Source organism: Staurois parvus, unplaced genomic scaffold, assembly GCF_062004578.1.
Source record: "Staurois parvus isolate SC_StPar_1 unplaced genomic scaffold, SC_StPar_1.0 ptg001864l, whole genome shotgun sequence".
Classification (NCBI taxonomy): Eukaryota; Metazoa; Chordata; class Amphibia; order Anura; family Ranidae; genus Staurois; species Staurois parvus.
This window is the reverse complement of record NW_028319660.1, coordinates 41,284-68,390: the sequence shown is the minus strand read 5'-3', so window position 1 is coordinate 68,390 and position 27,107 is coordinate 41,284. Positions and strand designations below refer to the sequence as shown.

The 27,107-nt window shown below is 44.6% G+C and overlaps 1 protein-coding gene and 1 long non-coding RNA gene across 4 annotated transcripts in view; one reads left to right on the top strand and one right to left on the bottom strand.

Moving 5' to 3' along the window:
• The window catches only part of LOC149433999 (coiled-coil and C2 domain-containing protein 1B-like), a 126,317-nt gene extending 113,824 nt beyond the window's left edge, over positions 1-12,493 (top strand). Inside the window, exons 10-13 of one of the 3 annotated variants that reach the window (XM_089664240.1) lie at positions 974-1,073; positions 2,386-2,479; positions 2,601-2,729; positions 6,604-12,493. In XM_089664240.1, coding sequence (XP_089520366.1) covers positions 974-1,073; positions 2,386-2,479; positions 2,601-2,729; positions 6,604-6,606 — 326 coding nt within the window. In that variant the 3' untranslated portion in view covers positions 6,607-12,493. Of the gene's footprint in view, positions 1-973; positions 1,074-2,385; positions 2,480-2,600; positions 3,002-6,603 lie in introns of those variants that run through there. The other 2 variants (XM_089664239.1, XM_089664238.1) reach the window with 2 other exon arrangements.
• Positions 12,494-16,273: 3,780 nt separating this feature from the next.
• LOC149433998 (uncharacterized) lies at positions 16,274-24,326 on the bottom strand. Its single transcript, XR_016308826.1, has 2 exons — positions 24,012-24,326; positions 16,274-17,063 (listed from the first exon to the last, which is right to left on the bottom strand). It is a non-coding gene; the product is annotated as an uncharacterized LOC149433998 (long non-coding RNA).
• Positions 24,327-27,107: the final 2,781 nt, after the last annotated feature.

The following is a 27,107-nucleotide window of genomic DNA, read 5'->3' as shown; positions in this document are numbered from 1 at the left end:
ATTTTTCCTGATTCAGGTGATTTTTAAAAGCGGTGCACCTGCTGTAATGTGATTCTTTAATATTTAGGGAGAAAAAGGAATCTATAGCAACTCAGTAGTAGAGACTTTACTGTAATAAGGCTGGCCTTCCAAACTTAGATTTTTTTCCATTTAGTCTGGTGGCTGAATGAAACAAATCTAATAGATTCCTCCTTCCACCCTATACACCTCCCACTGAGGCTGGCAGAAATCAGAATACCCAAATTGCAGCCGCATCTGATTGGATGCAGCTGCTGTTTGGCCAACAATTTTCCACTCCAGACTCCTTTCAGTTGAAAGGTCAAATGGGAGGGGGCGACCGGAACTGGCCACAATTTGAACAGTGTATAGCCAGCTTAACAAATGCTTTCAAGTCTTGTGTGTGCTTTACCGCAGCCTTTTTCAATCAGGGTGCCTTGGCAAATTGCCTAAAAATTGCTCCGAATTGCCCAAAAACTGTGTTCATGGCATCGGGCTTTTTTGTTACACAAAGCCACAAGTTTCCTAACAACTGCTGACATCAATGGTTGATGTGGAGGATATCGGGAGCCTAAACAACATCCTTGTTGGACCCGCCTCCATGAGGACTGGGGTCACATTGGCTGCGTAGTGGAGAGAAAATGAGGAAAAAAAATGCTGAAATATTAGTCAGTACCAGTATGCAAAAATGTATTTGCTATGAAATAATAAATCTCCTCTAGTGTTGTGTGTCTTAACGTGTGTGGATGCTGCTGCAATATGTAGAATTATTAGTTTAGTATTTTACATTTTAGAAGGGGGTGCCTCGAGATTGATGCCTGCTCATAATTTTAAAGGTTGCCTTGACTGGAAAAAGGTTGAGAAATACTGCTTTACTTATCACTCTGCACTGTCCTGTCAATTACACACAGTGATTGAATAATTTGTCTGTTGTACCGAGATGATGTATTTTCTGTTTGTGTGATCTTTTATACAGAGTACGAACAGTCGTTTAAACTAAATATCAACCGCAACCACAGAGGCTTCAAACGGGTGGTTCAGGCCAAAGGCATCAAGTTTGAGATCTTCCACAAAGGGTGAGTGACTAGTACTGTTGGAGAGGACAGAGAGCCATGGCCTTCCCCAAAGCTGTAGCCAGTGTTAGCTTTGACAGGTTTTAACCACTTGCCCTCCTGAAGATTTACCCCCCTTCATGACCAGGCCATTTTTTGTGTTATGGCGCTGCATTACTTTAACTGACAATTGCGCGGTCATGCAACGCTGCACCCAAATGAAATTTATGTCCTTTTTTCCCACAAATTGAACTTTTGGTGTTATTTGATCGCCTGTGTGTTTTTTTTTTGTTTTGTGCTATAAGCAAAGACAATTTTGAGAAAAAATATTTTAGATTTTTTGCTATTAAACATGTCCAGTAAAAAAAATTTAAAAATCAAATTTCATCATAAATTTAGGCCAAAATGTATTCTGCTACATGTCTGCTAAAAAAAAAATCCCAATATTTGTAAATTAATTGGTTTACCTGAAAGTTATAGCTTTTACAAATGGCGTTATAGATTTTTTTTTCCTATTAGTAATGGCGGCAATCAGCCATTTTTAGTGGGACTGCGGCGGACATTCTGACACTGGTGGGAACTAACTTGGTGTCACTGACACCAATACAGTGATCAGTGCAAAAAAAAAAAGAATTGACACTGTACTAATGGCACTGTGCAAAAAGGGGTTAATGTGAGGCGTGATCAAAGGGTTAACTATGTGCTGGGAGTGTTTTACTAGGGGGCAGGGGTTGTGTTCTTCACTGTAAGTGCACTGATCGGGATGGCTGTAGTGTGCTCGAGCTGACAGGGAGGAAGATTGTTTGTAAACAAAACAATCTTCCTCCCCGTCGGAGATGCTCGGTAATCACCGGGCGGGACCCAGTGATTGACATCTGCGAATGGCGGCGCGGCTCGCGACCCCTACCCGGAAATGCAAAATCACGTATATACAAGTGCTTTTGCGCATAGGTGCCGCCCTGTAGCAGTATATCTGCTATAGGGTGGTCTTTAAGCTTTTAATCCTCATCCTTTTTGCCCCACATAACAATATAAACGTCAAATGTTCATTCCAACTGTACCCCCCTCCTAGTAAGAGCTGGCTCCTTACTCCTGACTTAGGATAAAGTACTAAAGGTTTGTAAGTGTTCTGGGCTGTCTAGAGTTGTCTGTAAATATAGTAAGCGATATGATTGGTGGGTATTTTTTCATTGCATCCAAAATGAAGCATACCCGCTCTGTTTGATCGACAACAGAGATATATACAGAAGATGTCCATATCATGGTTGTGTGCAGCCCATAGACTTGTTTACTTAATCAGATGTTGTTAAAAATACTTTTCTCTCCTCTTCTGCAGAGTATTCTTGTTCAGAAGTGATAAGCAAATGGGGACCGCAAGTGTTAAACTGGACAAGTTGGAGACGCAGTGTGAGATTCGAGAGATTGTAGAGGTAATAGTAATATCATTTTAATGCATACATCTAGTAAAAAAAATACAAATAAAATAAGAATACTATACTTTACCTTTGCAGTGATATACTTAAGCATATCTTAATGAACTTCCTATTTCAGGTGTTTGATGGAAGAAAACCAACTGGAGGGAAACTAGAGGTAAAAGTTAGGTTAAGGGAGCCTCTTAATGGTCAAGACCTTCAAACGGTGACAGAGAAGTGGCTGGTGATGGACCCTGTTACAAGGAAGGTAATGGCATCTGGCTGATCAGAGGTTTCTTGCTCAGTTGGGTATAGAATTTGTTGGCATTATAAAACTGAACTCCTCCAGGTGTGAAGGAGCTACAAGTCACGTTGCATGTGTTTTCATGGTGCAGCTGAAAACTCACATCTTCCAAACAAGAATAGTGGTGATCAAACCTCAATTTCAGTTTTGTTCAAGACTGTAACGGCTACGATCTTTGGAGCCGATGGTAGGCTGCTTTGATCCATATGGATGTTTTTGTGATCAGAGTCTGGTTAAAAGTGGTTAAACCTGCTAGAAAATTGTCAGGTGTATAACCTTAAATGGCCAATTTGATGCACATTGCAACCCCTACAAGGATTTTTCACTTGTCATCAGAGTACTCCTTAGCTCTGCCAGTTGAGGCAGTGTCCTTTGCCTTACAAACCCTATAGTCACATCATACTTTAGACCAGAATGTGGCCGCAGTCACCCAGTTTCCTTGCTGCTCCTGACTTCAGAGGCCCTAAGCACACTACTGCTTCTTTCCTTGTAGAGTCCTTAGAGAGAGGCATGTCACTGGTTTCAGTAGCCATTTCCTACTCTGATTTTGGGTCACTTTAGTCTTTCCCTGACTATCTTTGAGGAATTGCTATTGCCTATTTCAACTCTTATTGATGTAGTACATACTACTCTACATTTAGAGGCTTAGCCTGCTGTCCCCAGTCGGGGGTCCTGCAGAGCTCCGGTAGCTGCAAGGATCTTTCCATTATACCCTCGAGGTATTTCTCTATGAAGACTAAAAGCACCTTGATGGACCCTGGACACCTCTTAAGCACTTACTGGATTTGCTCCCCTTTGGGAAGGATTTTGGTCTACACCCACTGTGCATCTGCCTGTCACCCAACCCTAGGTCAGTAGAGAGGATCCTTATTTTCAATGTTTCTGCCAACCAATAGTTAGAATCCCTCTTTAAGACCCAGTTCTCATTGGAAGACCCTGTCCTTTGCCCTGTTCTCTCTGTGACCTTAAAGCCTCATTCACATGGGACATATAAATCCTGTGTGCTTTCTGGGGCATGTACCCGCACATTGGGAGCAGCGACTGTCTGTGCACCTGCTGTGTCCCAATTGACAGCAATGGGTCTGCCTGCAAGGGGATGCATGGAACCCCTGTGCGTCCCCATGCGGGAATACACGGCCCTCACATGGGGCATGGATTTATATTCCCATGTTAATGACACCTGATTTGTCCAACTGGTAAAATGGTCTAAATCTCTGGAGATCTCACAACTGCAGCAGCGGATCTCTTCCTGACTGAGCATGTGGAGCAGCTTTACGCTTCAGCTATTATGGCCAGCTTGTCTCCCATGTGTACCTGTTGTCCATACAAATGCTCAGAGCACTCTGATTAAAGGAGCGCCTGGTCTGCAAGGGACAACATCCCTTCAGTCTAAGCCTTGATATTATCATTAAGAATATCACTGGAGGCAGGGCCTCTGCCTGGCTCTGTTAAAAAGTCTTCAAAAGGGCAGGCTAAGTCCCCTTCTTTCTCCTACTCCAGGAATAAATATGCCTAGGTCTTCCAAGCCTGATTCTCCAATCACCTAGTAATAGCAGTTTACTCTTGAAGTGATTGTAAGCCCTCACCTTATTAACCAACCCATTCAGTTTAAAATAGAAATGAAAGGCAAAACATTTGTGTTAAGATATAAAAAAAAGTTATACCTTCCCCCTGCCCATTTTTATAAGTAATAACATTCCCTCTGTTGTCAGCTACATAGGAGCTATGGAAGGAGAAACTGCTGCATACTGATCTTCCCAATGAATGGCTGTGCAAACTTTACTCCCTCCCCACCCCCAGGTCTCCACTGTCCTTGCCTGTGGCGATTCTCCACTGTTAGAGCACCTGCAGCTGCTCCACCTGTCTGGGGATATGAAATCCCCACTGCTCGCTTTCTTCTCCCTTGAGCGCTGTCGGGACAGACTTGACTGGTCAGAACCATCACAGATTGACGACTGGGACTGTGCATTAGCTTTGCTGAGAGGGTCTCCTCTATAGGATGACAGACACCTTCCCTACTCCTCACAGAGAGAAGGAAGAACAAAGAATGGACAGAAGATCCAATAGCCCCTGGTGGTAGGTCCTGCCCCACAACTTGCGACATCCCTGGAACACATCCACATGGGCTAGGTGTCCCAGCTTGTCCAGTTGACCTCAGATGAACAATAAAGATAGGGGGAGGTATATACACACTGCGTATATCACAACCTGCTTCATGCATTTACAAATGATAACAAAAACGTGTATCATAACAACTGCGCTAAATATACAATGGTAAAACAGTATAAATGGCTGTACTGTACAAATATAGCTGTGATTATAAATTATATGTAGTCGTATATCTGGTTCCATAACGGTCTCTTAGGTTTGCTTACAGTACTTAAAAGGCCTTATACATGCATAAGATACACTAGTCCCTCCACTTTGCATGTGATATTTAGGAGATCGTATCTGTCTATTTGGCAGCTGCATGTGATGAAATGTTTGGGAGACCAGATGTACGACAGCATATGTTAAGAGAAAATAAAAGAGGGCGCACTCTCCTCATACCGTGATAAAATTTTTTATTAAAAAGTAGGTAACAAAAGTGTACTCACAAAAAGACCATAAAAACAGACATTGAGCCAATTCTTTCAGCCCCAGACACAAGGGTCCTGTCTCAACAACTGCCCGGTTGGAAATAGCTGACGCATTTCAGGAGATGCACTCCCTTCCTCAAAGCTAAGACAACTGGAGGTGCCAATACCCCATATATAGGGGAAATCACAAGTGCGTCCTCTTTTGTTTTCTCTTAACAGTCCTTATATTCCCCCATCCTTAGAGGGCTGCACCCCATCAAGTGACAGACACCGTGTTACACTGAGGAGCACAAAGATTTGGTGTTTTTCTATCGTTTTCATACAACAACATATACAAATAGTAAGATTACAAATCTTACCAATTGGAAGGTCACTACACTCATTAGACAGCAACATATTACACAATACCATATCAGTAAATACATCTCAGCAACAAGTATGCATACAAATATATTACCTACTCATTTATGTTTAGATTTTAAATATGAAGCTGTATTTTGGATGTCTTGAGGCATCGGGCTTAGTCCCATTTGGTCTCCTCCTGGTCTTATCATGGGGTGGGATTTTTGGCCTCATTTGGTGCCAGCTTCAGGTGTTGGTCTGCAGACAGTCTCCAGTTTTTGTTTTTAATGGGTCTGTTACCAGTTATTTGCTATTACCCTTCCCTAAGTTTGACTGTTTTTGGAAGTTCCAGTACTTTGACTTCCCATGTCCCTCAATAGACTGAAAAATCCTTCCCTTGAAGAACGTTGAGAGACACAGCTCCCACCCCTCTCTACGTGTGATAATGCTGTCAGTACTGCTTTGGTACAAAACTGAGGCATTCTAGAAGTAGGAGGGGGTTAAACTCTGGGGTGACCTACAGTTTTTGTTTCCCATTTTCCAGCCCCCATGTAGGTGGTAGTGTAACCCAAAGGTTTAGGACTTGCTGTGTCCTTACCAAGAAAAGGATTTTACAGTGAATAAAGTCCAAAGGTCTCCTAGCCAGTCCAGTGGCATGAAGGTGGGTCCTTCCTCTTCTCTGGTGGTGGAAGGTCCATCTTCCCGCACTGAATGATGCCCAAGTAATGTGTGAATGAAGTTTGGTGCAGTAGTAATCTGAATCCAGGTTGCACAAGGATGTCCTCCTGTCCATGACAGCCTGGACTCAGGATATGGGTTGAATAAAGTCTAGGAGTCCTAATAAAAAATGTTTAAAAATGAGGAAAAAAAATTGATAATGTGGTTTTGATTGTAATCCCTCTTGTTTCCTCCTCCAGTGAAAGTGGTGCAGTAAGAGGATGGCATCCTGTACAATGAAGACGCTGCCTTCACACACCCTTGTCAGCCTGTTCTTGCCGTGTATTCCACAGGCCAGAAAAGGAGTCGCATACCAAAGGACTTCCTGCAGCGTTGAAGCACATAAGAGGAACGCCATCATAACCGAAAGATCATGTTAATATATCAATGCAGAATGTCCGCGGCTGTGCAGCCCCTGCGGCCTTAGAGTGCGGCAACCGCTCTACCTTACTAACAGTACAACTTGGCGTCACCCACATGTAATCTCTGGCTTTCTTATGTGTTGAATGTAAATGAAGATCTGTTTTATGATCACCGGAAGACCAGAGGACAAGTGTGACACAAATTTCAGAATGTACTGCAACAGAATCCTGCTGCTAGCCTGTGAGGGGTTTCTGTTAGTGAGACCCATAATTGCAGCATAGCTTGCCAGCAGAATTCCTGATTGTGGATTTGCTTCTGGTGCTGAAACAATGCTGATTGCTCAAAAGCTGCACTGCTAAACAAAAAACACATTGTGCTATTTCTAGCTGTTTTTAAACCAGTTTACAGGTTAATGTGTCTGCTATTGAAGGAAGGAAAGGCTGCTATGTAGAGGTACATTACCCAAGAAGTATGTTTTTACTTCGGAGGTCCATCCATCTCTGACTACAGTCACAGCCCACCTCAAAGTTTCATGTTGATTTCAACCATTCTAGGGTTAGTGAGCTTAGAGCCTCATTTGGTCCCAATTGGTCCCAGGTTGGCCCTAATCAGTTCCCTATTGGGATGGCGCAATGTCCACAGTATGATCAGCTTACAGAAGTGGTGCACATATGAAAAGAAGTTCACTCCCTTCATTGTAAAGGGAATGATCGGCACCTGCTCATGAGATTTAGAATATCTCTGCAATAACCATCTGATGCTGGTCAGCCCTCAAAGGGCAGGTTGTTATCTGTCACAAGAGGCGTTCAAAGCGTTCAGAACATTTGTACTGTGTGTGGCCACCCTGTGACAGAGCAGGGAAATGATCATCTTTGTAAAGATTATTATTTTGTTCCCTAATGCCTGAGCCCAATGAAACATTCACATTTCAATGTCATAAAGGAACTGAAAATTCACAGAGTTCTGCAGTATTTGTAAAGCCCACATTTGCCCCCTTTTCAGCCGAGTACTACTTTCACCTGCTTTATAACATTCTGCTGCTGCTGAAATCTGACAGATTAACCAAATAGCATTTGGTGCTCTGATCTAGCAGGTTCACGTTGTGCCCAATGGATATCTTGCCCACTTGAAACAATGACTTGCTTGGATCAGGAAGGACTGTAACATTCTTCATATGTTATTTCTGCTGCTTTACATTTGCTTGTGTATACAAACTGGGGATGTGCTGTAGACATCGGCAATTGTGGATTCACCCATGTTTTATCAATGGGATCCTGCAATACAGTACAGACAGTGATGATTGTTGTTCTAGAAAACATAACAGCCTGTACAAGCCTAGTGGAACAAGAGAATAAATCATTTGGAAAGTTGATCATTCCAGATTCCTGCTTCACAATATCGGTGCTAAAGGTAGAAGATCAGGCTGATGGCCCTTTTACACGTATCTGTTCCATTGCCGTGTGCTACCACACACGTACATGTGCAATGTGTTAAAGCAGCCCATTCTTTGGAATGGATTGGAAACAAAATAAAAGCAAGACTTGCACTTTTTTTGTTTGTTTTTTTTTTTTTGGATGGGGAGCGCCAAATGCACTGCATGTGTGTTGTGGTGCTCTGCAGTGCTGGTCCTTGGAACCTACTGGATTTTGGTGTCTTTCTAAATGAAGGCACCACACTGAGTTCTGTGCATTACCAAAATGCAGAAGTGTAAAGGGGGCCTTGAGGAAACCTTTGGATGAGTTGCTGAGTCACAGACTCTAGGAACTTTAGTGCCACCACTAGCCTGGTGAAAGTACGCAGCCATTGAAATCATCTGTTCTGTATACTTTTTCCAGGTTAGTGACTCAGAAAGAATTGAAGCCAATGGATAAATGACACCCAGACAACTTACATTTTACATAGAAGGAAGTCAACAGTGGCAGACTATTTCTCTGCCTTGTTCACACAGGGTGTACTGTACGGTACAAGTGTACACCATGTTTACCAGCACAGGGTTGTACAGGTGTTCCATGCACCCCCAGACAGACAGCTCCATCAATGTCTATTGGGACACAGTGGCTACACTGACAAGCCATTGTGTCTTAATATGACAGCCATGTTGGTGCCGGTACATGTCCCCAAACTCACACTGTCTGCATTCAGGGACACGGACCTGCAAACTATAGCACACCCTCTGTGAGCAAAGCGTTCCTATTGAAAGCTCATTCCTGGAACACTGACATTTATGTGGGGTATTATTTCTGTGCAAGATTTTTGCAATTATTTTCTTCAGTTGTGGATCTGGCAGGTTTTTTCTTGTTGTTAAGCATATCTGTTTGCTTCAGCTTTGCTTGTGGTTTAAAAACAAACTTGCATGCTTTTTTCAGTAATGATTTCCTGCACAGATTACAGATTGCCCAGGCGTGCGTTTACATTCTGCACAAGTCCCTGTAGTGTAGGTTATGTCACACAGAATTTATAACCGCAGCTGTGTGGATTTGTCATTTCTGGGCATAAGTTTGCATATCGTACATAACATTGCATGTGTTTGTAAATGATTTATCCCCCACTGTCAGGTTTTGTGTTCCATAGCACACACTAAGTTGCTAAGCTGCCCATTTACCTGCAGTTATAGCTGCCCCAGACATTTCCTTCTTGGAGAAAGGGGTCACCTACAGTGATCTGACCTTTGTGTGATCCAGACAATTGACAGGTATAGGTCTATATAATGCAGGTGACCATAAACAACCTGTATTGATACACTTCCATCCTTTGTACTACTGCATATTCTATATCCAAATAATTTCTGACTGGATAGCTATTGGACACTAAAGCCAGCCATACATGGATTGAAACTCGGCTGGTTTAGCAGGGTTTGCCTGAATTTCTATCCATGTATGGGTACCCTGGTTGCACAGAAGCGATGTATCGATCAACTTGTGTACAACCAGCCTGTTGTGTTTTTCCCAAACGATTAGTGCCACCGGCTATAGCCAGCAACATTAATCACTGTGTTCTGCCGGCTGGGATGGCTCCTTGTCGGCAGAACACAATATAATGGTGGGAGGGGTGAATTGAGCAATTTTCTTTTCTTCACCCATGGGTGAAGAAAAGAAAATTGCATAATCTATGGCCTGCTTTAGGCTGGTGGTGACCCATTCATTTGTACATGTAGGGGCACCATTAGGCCTGATTCCAGACCTCTGCTTATAAACATTCCTTTTATAAAAGCTTGCTGTGCACACAGCTCTTCAAACAATTACAGTTGTCATCCTGCTTAAAGGAGCTTTTTTATAGCAATAAATCACCTTCCAAAGCCTGTTCAGGTCAAACCCTGAATTCTATAGATGTGCTGGTTGTCGCTTTCAGCAAGCTTCATGCCTGCTACCTGTTGATCTGACGGAAATTGTGTGAGCTGATACAGGAATACTCTGTGCTGTTATCAGTTACATTTTTTTTCAGGTCTTTGTGGACTACAGAACACTCCCTCTTTCCAGTTTTTGGAGAAGAGATTTGGAGGAGTTCTGTAGTTATGTGACCGCAATGCTCCATAGATACACTACACTGGGGTTCATTTACTAAAGGCAAATAGACTGTGCACTTTGCAAGTATAGTTGCTGCAGAACTTATAAATGAGGGGAAGCTTTACTTTGCAAAGAATACCCAATCACATGCATAGAAAATTGGAAAAAAAAACAATGTTTTTCTTGGACGTTATTGGATGATGGAAGTCAGGAAGGAAGTCCTTGCAAAGTGAAGCTTCCCCTCATTTACCAAGCTCTGGAGCAACTTCACTTGCAGAACGCAGTCTGTTTGTCTTTAGTAAATCAACCCCACTGTGTTAATGCTGTCACCCTGTAACAGGAAGTGTGTTACTGGCAGGATCACTGGGTGAAAATAAAAAAAATATTTGGAAAACAAAACTAGAACAACTTTGGACTGGAAAGATGTAATCGATTTGTGTTTGGGCTTACATACACTTTAACATCCACATACTGGTGAAAAAGGGTGCTTGTAAAGCTATAGGAAAGCTTCTCAGCCAGTTTACAGCTTTGTAAATGCTTCCTTTACATACTGCCATTCAGACTAGTGTTTCCAAAGACTTGCTTACAGGAACCATTCCCAAAAGAGTACATTTGGTGGCAAAAAAATCAAACGACAGCAGCTGCTTTTCCCATAGTGTAAGTCATTACTTCCATCTTCTGATTACTTTTAAATAAATAGAGACCTAAAGTTGCACTAGACAGGATTTTGTGAAATCTTTACTGCTGCTGGAACGCTGCTTAGGAATAGTGCAGCCAATGACTTGGCACTTGCCAGAGCACGCCTGTTCCCACTCAGCAGCAAATTTTCAGTGACAGATGGAGTGATCATAGAAGCACTTATGCAGGCCATACATGGGTCAAAGTCAGAACAAATATTCTTTAGAAAATCTGAAATTTCGTATGTTTTGTAAATCGATGATGCCACCATTGATTTCAAAATTCGACCAACCAAGCCTTCAATTTCACGTTGCTACAGAAAATAATTTTCATGGCCAAGAATTTTCTTTTCTTTCCAGGTCACAGCTTATGCTTGTCTCTCTTTCAGTTATATTTCTCACACTATTCTCCCATCATTGATTAGAAATTTATTAATTTTTCAAAAAATTTCCAACATACCCGATCACTCAAATTCATTTTGTGGCCCACTAATGGTGCGAAATTCAAACCAAAATTCTTAGAAAAGATTTTCGAAAGAAAACTCTTACGTAATTCGACCCGTGTATGGCCGGTTTTGTGCTATGAGAAGGCTCAGCACTGCATGACTCATCTGGCAGGAGGAGGTCTGCTTCTATCTAAGAATTTACCTCCTGTCCCTGGAAGTGCCTTTAACTGAATCATTCTGTTGGCTCTGGGTCATTTAGCACCATTAAGGTAAGCCTGTCTCAAACCATTCCATTCAAACTGGCCATATGTGAAAAGATGCATAAGCAGAGCTTACCAGCATACTAAAATGATCTAAAGCAGGGGCAGGCGACCTGGACACTCCAGCTTTAGTGAAAATACAAAACCCACCATGCTGTGGGAGTCACCCCTGTGACTGTCCGTCTTGCCATGCCTACCTGTTCTACCACAGCTGGAGTGCTGAGGTTACCTCTACCCCTGATTTAGAGGTTATGGCAGCAGAAACTATATGAAAATTGCAACTTTTCCTGTAAATGTTGAACTTGGCTCCACTCCCTTCTTAATATTGGGTAATGAGGCCACCCAGCACATCAAAGGACCAATGGGTAGGTCTTTGGGGCCAAGCTTGGCTTACAGGGAAAGTCAAGATTTGCATGTAGTTCCAGTTGCCTGCAGCTCTGACTCTTTGAATTGTATTAGTATGTTCTCCCTGAAGGTTTATACTGTTTTTATATCCTAGGCTTTGTTTGGATGACTGAGGTTTGTGACAGATTTACTTCCAGTCTGTTCTGTGTGCCTTTTACTTTGAGATAGGCTATAATTGTACATGACAAGGGAAGAGCGAGTCCTACAGACAAGGACCCCTGTTCGCTATGACATACCTTGTTAGGGTCTCAGATAGAGAAGGGGTTAATGTTTTCTTTTATAATTCTTCCACCATAGTGGAGATGTTTGTGCTATGTGTAAAATGTCAATATTTGGACTGTTAATGGAAGCCATTGTATTTATTTTCTTTCTGGTGGGTAGGACACAGAACTGTATGTACTGTATACTAAAATAAATTTAACGGGGGCACCTTTCATGTCTGAGTATGCGGTGTGTGTTTTAATACAGCATTTCAACAGATCCTGTATTGAAAATTTATGGGCTGCCAATGCTGTCACCTCCTTCTGGAAATTCTAGTTGCCTGGCTGTCATGCTGCAGTGGCTTCAAAAACCAGAGTCTCTGTCCAAAACAAGTATGTAGATCAGAGGTTCTGACTTCTTAGGGGCCTGTAGCTATGGGCTTGTGTTGATGGCCTCAACACAAGAAGTAGAAATGCATTTGTGATACCAATAGATAAACATAAAATCAGAAATCCAAATATAAAATAAATACAATAACAATTCATGATATATAAAAGTTAAATCACAAAAAAAGTGAAAAAAAACATGTGAGATACAAAGAGTCTTTTCACAATCCATAGTACTAAAAGGTCCCAAAAAAGTAAAATGTGAAATCAAGAAAAAGTACTTTCACAATCCATATAATACTGAAGGTGTCCCCGCACTCCAACTTCCTGATAGAACGTGCATCCACCACTAAGTGACACCATTTCGGGAGCCTCTTACCAGACAATGTGGACTATTAGAATGTAAATGGCCAAAAGCGCTTAGACATATCCTTTAACCACAATTCTTCAGGCATAAGGTACGTCCTCCATTGGAATCTCTGCCAGCATTAGAAGTTTGGGAAAGATAAAAATCCCATAGTGTAGTATGTAAAAACCACTAAGAGACACCAGTTTAAATATACACAGTTGTGTTCAAAATAATAGCAGTGTGTTGATAAAAGTGAATAAAGCTCAAAATCCTTCTAATAGCTTTTATTTCCATACACACAAATGCATTGGGAACACTACACATTCTATTCCAAATCAAAACATGAAGAAAAATATATCACATTTGTGTTGTTCCTCTAAAAAAAAGTGAAGAAAAGTGAATATTAGACTGTTCAAAAAAATAGCAGTGTTTGTATTCTTCTTTACAAACTCAAACATTCACTATATAAACTGAAAAATGTTTGAAGATTTTGCTTTCCTTTGAATCACTTAATGAATATTTGGTTGTATAAGCACTGTTTCTGAGAACTGCTGTACATCTGTGTTGCATGGAGTCCCCCAACTTCTGGCACCTGTGATCAGGTAGTCCAGCCCAGGATGATTGGACTACATTCCACAGTTCTTCTCTATTTCTTGGTTTTGCCTCAGAAACTGCATTTTTGATGTCACCCCACAAGTTTTCTATTGGATTAAGATCCGGGGATTGGGCTGGCCACTCCATAACGTCAATTTTGTTGGTCTGGAACCAAGATGTTGCACGTTTATTGGTTGGGGTCATTGTCTTGTTGAAACACCCATTTCAAGGGCATTTCCTCTTCAGCATAAGGCAGCATGACCTCTACAAGTATTCTGATGTATTCAAACTGATCCATGATCCCTGGTATGCGATAAATAGGCCCAACACCGTAGTATGAGAAACATCCCCATATCATGATGCTTGCACCACCATGCTTCACTGTCTTCACAGTGTACTGTGGCTTGAATTCAGTGTTTGGGGGTCGTCTGACAAACTGTCTCCGGCCACTAGACCCAAAAATAACAATCTTCCTTTATCAGTCCACAATATGTTGCGCCATTTCTCTTTAGGCCAGTCAATGTGCTCTTTGGCAAATTGTAACCTCTTCAGCATGTGTTTTTTTCAACAGTGGGACTTTGCGGGGGCTTCTTGCAGATAGCTTGGCTTCACATAGGCGTCTTCTAATTGTAACAGTACTCACAGGTAACTTTACACCTTCTTTGTTCTTCCTGGAGCTGATTGTTGGCTGAGTCCTTGCCATTTTGGCTATTCTATCCATTCAAATGGTAGTTTTTCGCTTTCTTCCACGTCTTTCAGGTTTTGGATGCCATTTTAAAGCATTTGCGATCATTTTAGCTGAGCAGCCTATAATTTTCTGCACTTCTTTATATGTTTTCCCCTCTCCAATCAACTTTTTAATCAAGGTACGCTGTTCTGAACAATGTCTGGAACGACCCATTTTCCTCAGAATTTCAGAGAGAAATGCACTGTAACCAGCATGTACAACATTTGCTGCCTTCCTTCCTTAAATAAGAGCAATAATTGCCACCTGTTTATCAAAGAATGAATGACCTCACTAATAGAACTCCACACTGCTATTATTTTGAACATGCCCCTTTCAATTAGTGATTCAATTACACAGAATCAGCAGCATGCATGTCATGACTGTTGGGTCTGTTGGATTTCTATTACTCTACTACACCTGCTAGTAAATTATTTGCCATGTAGAAATATCATTTCTACCAAAAACAGTGATTGATCAGGTTAGTGATGTCTGACTGCTATTATTTTGAACACAACTGTATATGCACAGTCACTAAGTAACAGTATACATGTCACATCAAAAGCAAACTCCAAAACTGCACAAAGCACATTAACTTCCAAAGTAGCAGGCTGAAACTGTACCAGGCTTTGGTCGGCGGGCGTGTCAGATCATGTTACATTGTGGCCACGCCCAATGCGTTTCAGCAAAAAAAATGTCATTGGGGACAAGCTGGATTTTTTTTTTCTTTCACGTTTTTCACTTTTTGGGACCTTTAATACTATATGGATTGTGAAAGGACTTTGTATCTCACTTTTATATATCACAAATTATTATGTTTTATGTTATTGTATTTATTTTATATTTGGCTTTAGTGCTGTTTTCTGATTTTACTTCTGAGATCATTCAGAATTCACTGACAGGTGCGTTTAACCTGCAGTTTCACCTGTTTCAAACAACTCTCGTGTTCCTTTAATGTATAGAAATGCAAAATTCATCTGCTGCAAAAAAGCATCTGCATTTGGTGTTGCAGACCCCATGCATCCGTGTCAAAGTTTGACATGGGGTATGTGGTCATGCAGCTGCTGCATTCATATCCATAGACAGCTGTGGATACAGGTACAAAAACAAATGCCTCCTTCCTGCAGTACAGGGGCCATGTGAGTCCTAATTTGTATGCTCATTTCAGGGTCCATAACAAGATACTGAAGTAGGAGACAGCAGGACCACTAGTGGTAACGACAGCTCCTGTTTTTTCCTCTTGGTACAGGTTTCCTTTAAAAGAGTTTTCCCAGAGAAAAAAAAATGACCTATTTGTCTGGGGCCCCTCCCAATAGACCAGGACTTCTCCTCTAATCTTCCCGTTTCCAATAAGGTTTAACTGAAATCCAAATCAACCCATGGAGCCTCTCATTGTAAGATCACATAGTAGTACCAGGTCTAACCAGAAGATGGGGCTGGAAATGACAGGTCAGAGGTCAGGAGCAATGTATGGGAGAAGGGATCACCTGTATTGAATGGAAGGTTAAACACCAACAGAGGACATTCAGTTTTTCTGGAAATCCACCTTAAAGCGGAACTTCACTCTCCCAATCAACACTGCATTTTTGTAATTCTTATGCTGCTACCATTAGTAAATAGATAGGGTTCTATGTTCAGGCAAATGATGTTATACATTTCAGGTGTCTTCAGGAGGCGTTTTCTTAGCTAAGCACATCCTCCTGCCTGTATAACTCAGCTAAGGGAATATGGATTCCAGGAATGCTACTGCCCTTATTCAAGATGGCTGCTGCCAGAAATGCTAGCAGGTGTTTTTCAAAGTGATTTCTCAGTAAACTAAAGCATAGAGACATAGATGGATGGAGGAGTTTGCTTTGAATATTAAAAATGAATGAAATAGTGTTTTTAGTTTGTGTTGCTCAGAGGCAGTGTAGTTCTGCTTTAAGTAAATTTTTTTTCTGGTTGTAGAAAATAGTGTTACTGTTTGCATTACAAAATAAAATATTTTTATTAAAGGAAAAATACATTTTATAGTCCAATCAAAAAAAGTCATGTTATATAATGATTGTACATTACCAAGGAAGAAAGCAAATTAAGTTTTGCATCAGAACAAATGAGGTATTGTAGGAGCTTCTAGAATCCGGTGTGAGTGGGTTGGGGTGCCATGCAATGCTAAAGTCCCTTCGAAGCAGCATTTTGTACACTGATGAAAAAAAAGCCTAGTAATGTCTTATTAGAGCTGCTGAGCCTGGCCACACATCTAATTGTAGGTTAGACTATTAAAGTAGAACTCCAGGCAAAACTTAGGTTTTGTAAACAGTGGAAAAGGGTTAAAACTTTTTTTAATTAACTGCTGCCTATGCCATCACTGGGGAGATTTTTACTCACTTCCTATCATCGGATATCGTATGCACTCTCCAGCGCCTCAGGATATGCACAGCCAAAAGGGAAGCCAAGGGTACCAGGACAGCGACAACCAAAAGAAAATGTTCCAGGGGTGCAGCCCTCCTCAGACGGGGAAATCAGCCACTGGATAGAGAGAAAACAGGTGGCGCACACACCTAGTGCATTATCCAAGGTTTATTGTAGGAATGAAATAATAAAAACATACTCACAGACGAAGCATGTATCTAAAAAGCATTTCGGGGACGAATCCCTTCCCTCAGAGCTGATGACCAACCTCTGATGCTGATGTATGATGTATGGACAGAAAGAGCCTCGCTCTTGATGGGCATCTTGTCAATACTCCTAGTGGTTTGTCATGCAAGGGGACCTGGAAACAGGAAGGCCAGATTAGAGTTTGCCAATTGACATCTAAAAAAGCCTTCACAGTTCTGGAACAACATCCTATGGACAGATGAGACCAAGATCAACTTGTACCAGAGTGATGGGAAGAGAAGAGTATGGAGAAGGAAAGGAACTGCTCATGATCCTAAGCATACCACCTCATCAGTGAAGCATGGTGGTGGTAGTGTCATGGCGTGGGCATGTATGGCTGCCAATGGAACTGGTTCTCTTGTATTTATTGATGTGACTGCTGACAAAAGCAGCAGGATGAATTCTGAAGTGTTTCGGGCAATATTATCTGCTCATATTCAGCCAAATGCTTCACAACTCATTGGACGCCGCTTCACAGTGCAGATGGACAATGACCCAAAGCATACTGCAAAAGCAACCAAAGAGTTTTTTAAGGGAAAGAAGTGGAATGTTATGCAATGGCCAAGTCAATCACCTGACCTGAATCCGATTGAGCATGCATTTCACTTGCTGAAGACAAAACTGAAGGGAAAATGCCCCAAGAACAAGCAGGAACTGAAGACAGTTGCAGTAGAGGCCTGGCAGAGCATCACCAGGGATGAAACCCAGCATCTGCAGATGTCTATGCATTCCAGACTTCAGGCTGTAATGGACTGCAAAGGATTTGCAACCAAGTATTAAAAAGTGAAAGTTTGATTTATGATTATTATTCTGTCCCATTACTTTTGGTCCCTTAACAAGTGGGAGGCACATATGCAAACTGTTGTAATTCCTACACCGTTCACTTGATTTGGATGTAAATACCCTCAAATTAAAGCTGACAGTCTGCAGTTAAAGCGCATCTTGTTCGTTTAATTTCAAAGCCATTGTGGTGGTGTATAGAGCCAAAAATGTTAGAATTGTGTCGATGTCCCAATATTTATGGACCTGACTGTAAATATAAGACACAAACCAAAATCAAATACTTTCCTTAAATCACAAAAAAGGTAAAGCAGAGCCCCACCCAAAAGGGGAAGTTCTGCTTTAAGGACTGCTCCCCCGCTCCCCATTAAAGATTGGCACCTTTGAAGAGCGGGTACCCGAATTTGACGGGTACCCGCTTCTACTTCCGGTCCGATCGCCTAGGTGTCCTCCCTCCCTCCTTGAGGTCTTTTGGGACACATGACAGGTCCCAGAAGGCTACAGGACCATTCACGAGTGCAGTGCTACTCGCGCATGCACAGTGGGTACCTGGCTGTGAAGCCGCAAGCTATCACAGCCGGGTGCCCACACTGAAGATATCGGCCTCCTATAATACAGGATGGCTGGTGAAACGAGCTGCGGGGGACGCACCACGGGACCGAGGGACAGGTAAGTGGCTATTTTTTAAAAGTCAGCAGCTACAGTTTTTGTAGCTGCTGACTTTTATTTTTTGATAGGTTGAGTGGAACTCCGCTTTAAGATTAACATGCAATCCATCTTAAGGCTGAATTTACACTGATTTCTGCTAAAATTTTGGGAAAACAGATGTACATTTCCATCCATTTTATGCGCCTTTTGCTTTTTATGTGTCCTGTTCACACTACAATGCTGCGTTGACCTGTATTGCAGTGCATTCAAATGGAAACATGTTGGTTTGACACAGCTCAACACAGGGCTGTAGTATGAACAGTCCACATAAAAAACTATTGTTTTTTTTATGTGTCTATGTGATGACCTGCATTTTACAAGTGTGAAAACGCAGATCAACACGCGCAAAAAACACATGGAAATCTATTTTCTCTGTATGTTAGCACAACTTAGTGTGAATAAGTTTACCTTAAGCCTGGGTCTCCAAACTTTTCAAACAAAAGGGCCAGTTTACTGTCCTTCAGACTTTTGAGGGGCCAGATTATGGCCAGTGGGGGTAGAAAATGTCCTAGGCCCAGCATTGGTGAAAATAAACATGGCCTCGGGGTTGATGGTCAGAAATAGGAAGAGTAGTGCTCCATCATTGGCATGTGTGGGATGAATAATACCCCATCATTGGTGTCAGGGCAGGAATTATACCCCACTGTTGGTGTCAGAGGAATAGTGCCCCAAGGGCCAGATAAAGGCTAGCAAAGGGCCACATTCGGCCGCAGTTTGGAGACCACTGACCTAAAGCCAAAAATTATAGTATAGAGTAGGGGGAGGGTTAAAAACACAATGAGATTCAATTCCCATCTATGTCCCATTAGAAGGAACAAGGGTCCCCATTGGAAGATCTCCCCTCTATTCCTGTTCTGGTGGTAACTCAAAATTTTGGATTTACCCTCACTTTCATTACCAATGACACTGGTAAACAGGACAATCAGAAATCTCTATAACAGGGACATAGACCCACTATTTTTGTTTTATTGTTGTCTAACACTTCACCAGTTCATTCAAACCTAAAATGAAAAAGTTCTGCATGTAGTTAAAGCAACCTGTCAGATCAGATATACAATGATAAGTCCCAGCAGGTCCTGCCATCCACGCATGCAGAAGAACACCACAAATGCTAGGGCATGCAATGACCTGTTATTTCTCAGTTTATGATGAAGAAAAAGTCACCTGGCTGCCATAAGTAAACAGGCTACAAACTATGCCCAGCCATTCACTGCATTCTTGCAGCCATTGAGAAATACTGTGAGAGCTGTGATTGGTCACAGCTTGTCACATAGTACAGGGCTATTCACAACAGCCTTGTACCATGTGACCTCTGTGATCATTCACAGATTTCACAAGTAGTAAGCAATGAGGTCAGCAAGTGACATCTTGTTTACTACTATTCATGTGATCACCGATTGGCCAATCAGTGATCACATGATCGGGACCTCACACAGAGGTCCCGTACACACAGCGATCGGCGTTCCGCTGTGTCTGGGGAGCGCGCACAGGCTGTAAATGCAGGCGCACTGCTCCCGTCCGGCCGTTTATGTACATGGGCCGGACGGGAAGTGGTTAAAGGATTTTTTTCGCCACCTGTGTCCCATTGGTAAGATTTCTGTTTGCTTCCTGAGCTATAAATACTACAGGAAATGAAAGAAAATCACTCTAAAGTGAGGTAAATCCCCTCTTCGTAATTAAAGCTAAACTGATTTTTAAAAAATTGCCCCTTTGCACTGTAACAAATGAATACTAATGAAGTGTGTGAAATGTACAGCTGTTGCTGTGGTATGTAAATTTTACTTTTATTCCTCCTGTAGAGTAAATTGCCCGCTTTGCAGCCCATCCGTTCTGATAACATTTTGCTTTCCTATACAAGGCATTCTGAGATTGGAGGAGGTACAGATGAGCATCACAATCTCTCCTCCTCCAATCACAAAGCACTTGGCATTCACTGAAAAGAATGCAAAAGGTTTTCAGAATTGCTGAGCTGCACAGCGAGTGAGCGGCCAGCTGCCCAATCGAATACTCCAGATGGAGCTGTAAGTTTCAGCACCAGACATTTGATGCTGACTGTACTGTATGGGGGGAGGGGTGGAATTAAAGTAATAGCAGTACACAACACAGGAAAAGCCACACATTGTACACACTTCGTTAGTGTTCCATTTTTAGGCGCAAACAGCTAGATATGGTTTTTGGCAGGAGTTTAGCATTAGGCTCCATGCACACTAGCAATTTATTTGAAGATAAAAAAAAACGCTGAATAAAAAACACTGGTAACAGCATTTTTAGTAGCATTCAGAAGTGTTTAGGAGTGTTTTTACAGTTCATGCAGAGGGAAACAAAAGCTAGAAAAGAAGGTGTTAGGAGCAGTTTAGTAACAATTAGGAGCTGGAAAAACACTCTAAAAACTCTACAAAAACATTTTTTTTTCTGCTTCTAGACGCTGAAGCTCAAAAAATGCTAATAGCCTAGTGTGCATGGACACATAGGAGAACACTATTTAGCTTCTAGGAGCAGAAAAAAATGCTAATAGCTTCTAGGAGCTTAAAAAACAATATTTGTGTGCAGGGAGCCTTAAAGCAGAACTTAAAGCGGAGCTCCACCCAAAAGGGAAAGGTCTGCTTTAAGCCTTCATCCCCTGCTCCCCATTGGGGAGCGGGTAGGAGTGGTTACTCGAATTTGACAGGTACCCGCTCCCACTTCCGCTGCTATCACCTAGGTGATCGGAAGCAGAAGCTGCCCTCCCCCCCTCTCTCGCCGTACCCTTCTGGGACACGTGACAGGTCCCAGAAGACTACAGGGCCATTCACAAAGCACAGCGCTTCTCGCACAAGCCCAGTGGGCACCCGGCTGTAAAGCCACAAGCTGTCACAGCCGGGTGCCCACACTGAAGATGCCGGGGAGAGAACACGGCCGGTGAAACCAGCCGTGGTGAGGACATCACTGGACTGAGGGACAGGTAGGTGTCTGTATTTTAAAAGTCAGCAGCTACAGTTTTAGTAGCTGCTGACCTTTATTTTTTTTTTTTCAGCTGGAACGCCGCTTTAACTCATAACAACTTGGTAAAAAATAATGTGAAAAAATATGCAGTGACCACAAAAAGAAAATCCGCAAGCAGCTGGCACAGAAAGACAAACCCACTTCATCCTCAAAAACATATATTAAAAAAAAAAAAGCTGCAGTGTTAATGTGTATACCATAAATAATAAAACGGCTAATAAAACACTAGAATAATTATATCATGAAGACTGATGACGTGTGATAAAAGTCATACGTGATAAAAATCCTATAACCGGTGCATTTCTAAATAGCAAAAAGTCCAAAAATAAAAGTGCCCAAAAGTATTTAAATAATAACAATCGGGATTGGGTGACATCTAGTGAAAAGTAAATCGGTGACAATCCTTCCTCCTAATGCACTCATCAGAAGCAAAGGATAAATGAGCTTTTTTACAACTCCTCCAAAAAGGTATAACCCCTCCATGGCCGGAATAGATGTATATCAGATACAGCTGGGCTCTATATGGAAGTCCCTCTGGACAAAGTATGACTTCTCCACGGCATAACTCGGACACCCGTCCAATAAGGATGAATTTATAAATAAAAAATTCTACACCATATGCGGCTTCTCTTGGGCTCCGGATTGTGAGCTTTCTCCCTCCAGGATTCATCCTTATCAGACCGGTGGCCGAGTTATGCCGTGGAGAAGTCATACTTTGTCCAGAGGGACTTCCATATAGAGCGCAGCTGTATCTGATATACATCTATTCTGGCCATGGAGGGGTTATACCTTTTGGAGGAGTTGTTTTACAAAAGCTCATTTATCCTTTGCTTCTGATCAGTGCATTAGGAGGAAGGATTGTCACCGATTTACTTTTCACTAGATGTCAGCCAATCCCAATTGTTATTATTTAAATACTTTTGGACACTTTATTTTTGGACTTTTTGCTATTTAGAAATGCACCTATTATAGGATTTTTATCACGCGTGTCACCAGTCTTCATGAAATAATCAAATGTTTTACTAGCTGTTTTATTAAGTGTTCCTGCATGGCAGACCACCTACTGTTATCTCACATATATATTATTATTATTGCCAAATTTACCACCCTAACTCCTCCCACAGTTTTTACACTACATAGACAGTAATATACCGAAACGTGCGGATTGTTCCCGATTGGTGTGCTATTACTTTGTGGAACGTTTCGCCGAATGGTTCACGAAATATTGGTGTTTTTTGTGATGAAATTTGTCCCATAGGAATGAATGGCGCAACTAGAGTGTGAGCTGACAAAGCTAGAGTGTGAAAGGAAAAATCAGGATAAGATTTGTAAACTGCCATCACTCCCTCATTTTCAAGCCCACCTACACAAATCTTATATCAAAACGTTCAGCTATCCCTGCTACCACTAAAAATGCCCACGGCTAAGCCATAGTCCTGATAGTTTTCACAATATGACCATTTGTTTGCAACTCACGCCGCCCATTGACATTCATTGAATCTCCATTCCCAGCCACCTGAATTTTTAAGGGACATTTTTAAACTGCGACTGTGCCTTCATGTTTAATATTTCAGAGACATACTATGCATCAAAATGTAGGTCTGGGTCTTGTGATTCTCACAATGTAAAGCTCTTTGCTGTAGGATTTCTACTTTTAAAAACTACAACCGCTTGAAGATGGCAAACGACAGTGAAGTTAGCAAGTTGGAGCAGTTTGTTTATAAAAGTTCCTCTGAGCTTGCTGTAGAGTGAGTTGCCATAGCAACCCAAGGGGGGTCAGCAGCCAGCAGAGTGACCAAAGCTAGAGTGTGAGCTGAAAAATAAAAGTTGAAATGCATTTCTCACTCTATCAAGCTTGCCATGGAGTTTCACAGGTCAGAACTGCAACATACTGTGATATAGGAGACATTCAGAGGCTGCGGACATGGTACAAGAGATGGTCAGGGACTACGGACATGTTACAGTATAGGAGACATTCAGAGGCTGCGGACGCGGGAGACGGCCAGGGGCTGCGGACACGGCGCGGGAGACGGCCAGGGGCTGCGGACACGGCGCGGGAGACGGCCAGGGGCTGCGGACACGGCGCGGGAGACGGCCAGGGGCTGCGGACACGGCGCGGGAGACTGCAAGCATGCTGCAAGTGTGTTCTAGCAGTGACCAGTGTTCTCCAGTGTTGGATAAACACCAGTCAGCGCAAATGTGGACAGGTTTGCAAAATATAAGAAAGTGGCAGAAATCCGCAGCAGTTGAAATTTCTATCTTCCAGTCAATTGCTCAAGCACAGTTAGGAGGGCAGTAAATGGTTAACACATATGTGACGCTGCCAGCCTGACCAGTCTAAATCCTGCAAAGGCAACATAAAGGAAAGCATGAAATAAATCATGGAGGGCTCACACAGGACTCTGATCATAAACAGCTGAAAGTCATCAGTAGAGATGTGTGACCCCCTCACATGGAATGCCAGCTGCAGCGTCTTCCACAAGTCTCCTGATCGGTAGTCCCCCTCCGGTGTGCAGTGCTAGTGTACACACAGAAACAAGGAACCCAGCGGGACAAGAGCCAGGGGAGATGTTCCCTAATCAGTGATCATTACCTGAGCTGCAGGCTGGAAGGGGGACACACTGATCAGCGGCCTTCTTGAAGATGCTGCAGGTAACATGTCAGTGTGTTGATGATGATTGTCAGCTGTCTGTACAGAGCTCCTTGTGTACAGTGCTGTGATTCGTTTACTGCTTGTAGGGATCCTGCACTTCCTGTTTACTCTCCCTCTGAAAAGGAGGAGGAACAAGTCATTAGCAGTCCCTCCCTCCTACTCAGATCAGCGGCACTATTGGTGACACACTGATCATCTACAATTACAATGATTTCACAGATAGTCAGCACAAACGGGCAAGCAAGGGTAAGGGGCGTGACCTAATACACTCGGCAGGGGCGTGGCATTACACGTGAAAATGGGCGTGGCATGGGTTGCTAATGACGTCACGTCTCTAGCAACCAATCAGTGTCTTTCAGCGCTCTGCGTCGCTTTCGCTCAGTGGAGTGCTGACACTGCTGGGATCAACACGTATGTGGCGCAGTGGAGTGTCATACAGACGGACCAATGGACTACGAAGCCTGCACAGGTAGGAGGAGCCACGAACATATGAGCGGGGGTTGATCTGGTCTCTGGGTGGATGGGAACGGAGGCGGAAAAAGACAGTAGAATTACTGGGAGCGCCCTGTATGGTTCTCCCTGCAGAAGATGAGAGCTGGCGCTTCGGAGGGGGTTGTTCTGTACCCAGAACTGCAAAATCGCGTCTATTCATGTGATTTTGCGCAGAGCAGCCGCCCTGTAGCAATATATCTGCCATAGTGCAGTGATTGGTTAATAAATCACCTATTCACCAAAGCTGTCAAATCGCCGATGTCCACAGACAAGCCGACTGTGGGGCCTAGTACAATGTAATCAGTAGTAGATATCCCAGCACCACACAGGGCATATGGCTTTGACTTCATTCTAACTTACTGCTTTGCCACACCTACCACAACACTAAGCCCCGCCTCCACCACTGGGGTCTAATAATTAATTTCTTAAATGTGGCAGTTCTGTGCTATGGATGGTGATCGGCGATCGTCTACTGCTGCCGAAAACCATGACATTCGCAGATGTATCAGAGACACACTCATCGTAGGGGAACTCATCTTGCCGCTACAATGGCATTGGGACCCACATGATCTCTAACGCTGCAGGCATCGTGCAGACCCTCTCGGGGCCTGTGGGTGCAGGCATCGCAGAGGACCCTCTCGGGGCCTGTGGGTGCAGGCATCGCAGAGGACCCTCTCGGGGCCTGTGGGTGCAGGCATCGCAGAGGACCCTCTCGGGGCCTGTGGGTGCAGGCATCGCAGAGGACCCTCTCGGGGCCTGTGGGTGCAGGCATCGCAGAGGACCCTCTCGGGGCCTGTGGGTGCAGGCATCGCAGAGGACCCTCTCGGGGCCTGTGGGTGCAGGCATCGCAGAGGACCCTCTCGGGGCCTGTGGGTGCAGGCATCGCAGAGGACCCTCTCGGGGCCTGTGGGTGCAGGCATCGCAGAGGACCCTCTCGGGGCCTGTGGGTGCAGGCATCGCAGAGGACCCTCTCGGGGCCTGTGGGTTCAGGCATCGCAGAGGACCCTCTCGGGGCCTGTGGGTTCAGGCATCGCAGAGGACCCTCTCGGGGCCTGTGGGTTCAGGCATCGCAGAGGACCCTCTCGGGGCCTGTGGGTTCAGGCATCGCAGAGGACCCTCTCGGGGCCTGTGGGTTCAGGCATCGCAGAGGACCCTCTCGGGGCCTGTGGGTTCAGGCATCGCAGAGGACCCTCTCGGGGCCTGTGGGTTCAGGCATCGCAGAGGACCCTCTCGGGGCCTGTGGGTTCAGGCATCGCAGAGGACCCTCTCGGGGCCTGTGGGTTCAGGCATCGCAGAGGACCCTCTCGGGGCCTGTGGGTTCAGGCATCGCAGAGGACCCTCTCGGGGCCTGTGGGTTCAGGCATCGCACAGACCCCACACGGGGCCTGTGGGTGCAGGCATCGCACAGACCCCACACGGGGCCTGTGGGTGCAGGCATCGCACAGACCCCTCTCGGGGCCTGTGGGTGCAGGCATCGCACAGACCCCACACGGGGCCTGTGGGTGCAGGCATCGCACAGACCCCTCTCTCGGGGCCTGTGGGTGCAGGCATCGCACAGACCCCACACGGGGCCTGTGGGTGCAGGCATCGCACAGACCCCTCTCTCGGGGCCTGTGGGTGCAGGCATCGCACAGACCCCTCTCTCGGGGCCTGTGGGTGCAGGCATCGCACAGACCCCTCTCGGGGCCTGTGGGTGCCGGCATCGCAGAGACCCCACACGGGGCCTGTGGGTGCCGGCATCGCACAGACCCCACACGGGGCCTGTGGGTGCCGGCATCGCACAGACCCCACACGGGGCCTGTGGGTGCAGGCATCGCACAGACCCCACACGGGGCCTGTGGGTGCAGGCATCGCACAGACCCCTCTCGGGGCCTGTGGGTGCAGGCATCGCACAGACCCCTCTCGGGGCCTGTGGGTGCAGGCATCGCACAGACCCCACACGGGGCCTGTGGGTGCAGGCATCGCACAGACCCCTCTCGGGGCCTGTGGGTGCAGGCATCGCACAGACCCCACACGGGGCCTGTGGGTGCAGGCATCGCACAGACCCCACACGGGGCCTGTGGGTGCAGGCATCGCACAGACCCCACACGGGGCCTGTGGGTGCAGGCATCGCACAGACCCCACACGGGGCCTGTGGGTGCAGGCATCGCACAGACCCCACACGGGGCCTGTGGGTGCAGGCATCGCACAGACCCCACACGGGGCCTGTGGGTGCAGGCATCGCACAGACCCCACACGGGGCCTGTGGGTGCAGGCATCGCACAGACCCCTCTCGGGGCCTGTGGGTGCAGGCATCGCACAGACCCCTCTCTCGGGGCCTGTGGGTGCAGGCATCGCACAGACCCCTCTCTCGGGGCCTGTGGGTGCAGGCATCGCACAGACCCCACACGGGGCCTGTGGGTGCAGGCATCGCACAGACCCCTCTCGGGGCCTGTGGGTGCAGGCATCGGGACCCACCTTGGGTCTGAGGGTGCAGGCATCGGGACCCACCTTGGGCCTGTGGGTGCAGGCATCGCACAGACCCCTCTCGGGGCCTGTGGGTGC